A 2,903-nucleotide genomic window follows, 5' to 3' on the forward strand; every position below is an offset into this window, starting at 1 on the left:
TATATATAATAAAGATATCCTAACAATTTATCCTCCTATTGCAATTTAATAATATACTTTTCTTACAGAGCTTCATTGTATGTTTGAAAAATGTACCTTTTTATCGCATGTTAGCTTTAATTAATTCTAAGATCGAAAACTGTACCGAGTATGAAGTGAGCGTGAACGAGTGTCTTAACTTTAAGTAGTTCGTAAGATAAAATAAGTTAGCATAAGACAATAGAAAATATTCTATTCATCCGCCGATGGACGTCGTGGGACGCGTGCGTTTTAACTTTAAATAATTTATCAAATAAAGCAACTAATTCTAAGATAGAAAAATTGTACTGAATACCATGTGCGCGCTCTCTTACAGAGATACGCGACTCATTCGTAGCATAATTAATAAAATACCATCTACATTTTCAACATCTTATTAAGGAAGAGTACGAAATTTTTAGAGTTTAAATATTGCATTGGGAATGAGAAAATGATTAGAGTTGCGATTTAAAGTGAAATACAAGACACTCTTTTTGATAAAAGTATCTATTTCCTTTGCTACGAATGAGAATCGCGTATCTCTGAAGATAGAGAGCTGCCAGTAGGGCCCTTGTTTTTGTCGGGTCCCTTGCGTAGTCACCTCCTCGTGGTGGGACCTGGTAATTGGTATCCTTTTCCAAAGAAAATTCTCACTTTTGCAAAAGGATACCAAGCTAAGAACTACGCGTACCCGTGGACACTGGTTCTCACACACAGTTGAAAGTTTGAACTTTAAGTAGTTCGTAAGATAAAGTAAGTTAATTCTAAGATAGAAAATTGAACACTATGTGCGCGTTTCTTAATAAAATACCTTGAAAAATTATTCAGATTCTATGGTAGACATGAAAGTTCCATTTAACATCAAATTTTAACATCGATCTGTCAATAGCAAATTAGCAATCAATTGCCTACGAAACACAAAGAAGAATTTCTTCAATTTTCTGATATAAAATTTCACAAGAAGTAGCAGTAAAGGAAGATTAAATAAGAAATGCAATTCTGTGACAAATTTTTCCCAAACAGTGTTTTTAATATGTTACACAATAAAAAGTTACATTACGTGGTAAGATACTGTATCTCATCTTATATATTTTACTTTTCAAACATTTGTATCAGACTTTTCTGCGATTTTTCAATTGCATTACGCATTATTGCAATAATTTCTATCGTTACATTTCATTCTAATTGTTTAGCAGCTTTTCTGCTGCTATCGACCCTACATTTTACTGACACTTGTGGAATCGACCCTACATTTTTTTTTTTTTTTACGTGGAGGTAGGCCGACTCTATGTGATAAACAATTGGCAACCAAACGGTGGCTCGTTAAAGCGATATATTATGAAATTAAATTAATCACTCAATAAGTTTTAACGTTAGATTGTTTCCTCGATGTGGCCATGGTGGTCATCAGTGACTGGAGTGTCTCAAATGTTTAGAATAATTAAAATAAAATGAATGTTGTCAACTAAAAATTTTGAACGTCATAGATTAGACATTATTTTCAATTGAAAAAAAAAAAATTATAAAGCATAATACTATAATCCTACGCTTAAAATGTATTTTCTTGTGGCCGCCGACAGCAACCTGTAAATCTGGCGCGACAGTGATCGTGTTAATAAGTAAATGTTGTTCAAATTGTATCGTGTTTGATATCATTTTCATCAGAAAAATCTCACCAACATGTTAAAACAAATTCCAGATGAAAAAAAGTAAAATTAAAGAAATTATATTTTTCTATTATGATTTGTCGAGCCGTGAAATCTCGTAAAGGAAACCGACTGGTGTAGCGTTACACGCTTGACTGATTGCGAGCGAGATAACATAGGCGCAGCAATGACGCAGCCTAGTCGTAGGACCCTCTCTACTGTCACTTGTAGAATCCAAACTTACTGACTCTTGTAGAGAATTTACTGTATTATGTAATATTCATTAATGAATTCGAAGAATTCCATATAGGTACGATAAGAAAAAAACGATTAACGAAATGATATATATAGTAATTAAGAAAGTATTAGCCAGTTTAAAAAAATACTAAACAAATATATAGCGGTTTATTTGCTAATTGTAAAATAATAGAAAAAAAACCTTTTCAAGTGCTCTTGTAAGTATAAGAAAAGAATCGTTCGTCCTCTAGTTTAAGAATACTGTAATCACTTTGGATATATTTTTCTCATAGTGGCTGCTGCTCGTGCGTTTGCCCCTTTCCCCCCTTTACATGACAAGTTTCAGCTACTTTTTGCATATGTACCGAAATCTGTCGATTATACATTTTTAGTTATTCCCAAACGTTTTGTGCACAGTAGACAAATAAAAACTTTTCTTTTCTTTTTCTTCTTTTTTAACCTAAAAATTAAACGTCACAGATTTCGGAACAGTCCATTTTTACATTGCCACACCCTTTAACATATGTACCTTCTTTTTTTTTTTCGCAAAGTGTGAGTGGATGTGGCCTCGTTACGTCTCTACTATAATACATAATTATTATTGTTACTCCCTGTTTTTTGTAGTTTTGTACGATAGAAAAAGTGGATTTTGCGTGTGATGATTGCGGGTTTTCGAAGAGTCAGATAAGAAAAACACGACCATCATCCATAGCACAAATGACACTTTGAGAGTTTCGGAGAAAAGAGAGAAAGAAAAGACGAAACATGCGTGTGTAGTACGTGCTGTTAAAAAAAGTATTAGAAGTGTTGGAAAGTCTGTAAAGTTCATAATTTCGACTCCATCTATGTCGTCATCTCTCATCACCATTGTCTATGAACGAATGGATACTAACGCGTTTTTTATTTTGTTCCCGATCCTCTCTGTTATTTTATTTGCGCTACTCGCAGAATTCCACAGTGGAGAAAGTAAGTGATCTTCTCTTGAATCTTAGCTTCTGCTAT

The 2,903-nt window shown here is 33.3% G+C and overlaps 1 protein-coding gene across 1 annotated transcript in view; it reads left to right on the plus strand.

Annotated features, from left to right (window-relative positions):
* LOC108575490 (microtubule-associated protein futsch-like) overlaps positions 1 to 2,903 on the plus strand; it is a 98,935-nt gene that overhangs the window by 56,177 nt on the left and 39,855 nt on the right. Inside the window, exon 22 of the mRNA XM_017938307.1 lies at positions 2,850 to 2,867. Coding sequence (XP_017793796.1) covers positions 2,850 to 2,867 — 18 coding nt within the window. The remainder of the gene's footprint in view (positions 1 to 2,849; positions 2,868 to 2,903) is intronic.

The sequence above is a fragment of the Habropoda laboriosa genome, unplaced genomic scaffold (genome assembly GCF_001263275.1).
Source record: "Habropoda laboriosa isolate 0110345459 unplaced genomic scaffold, ASM126327v1 scaffold269, whole genome shotgun sequence".
Lineage (NCBI taxonomy): Eukaryota > Metazoa > Arthropoda > Insecta > Hymenoptera > Apidae > Habropoda > Habropoda laboriosa.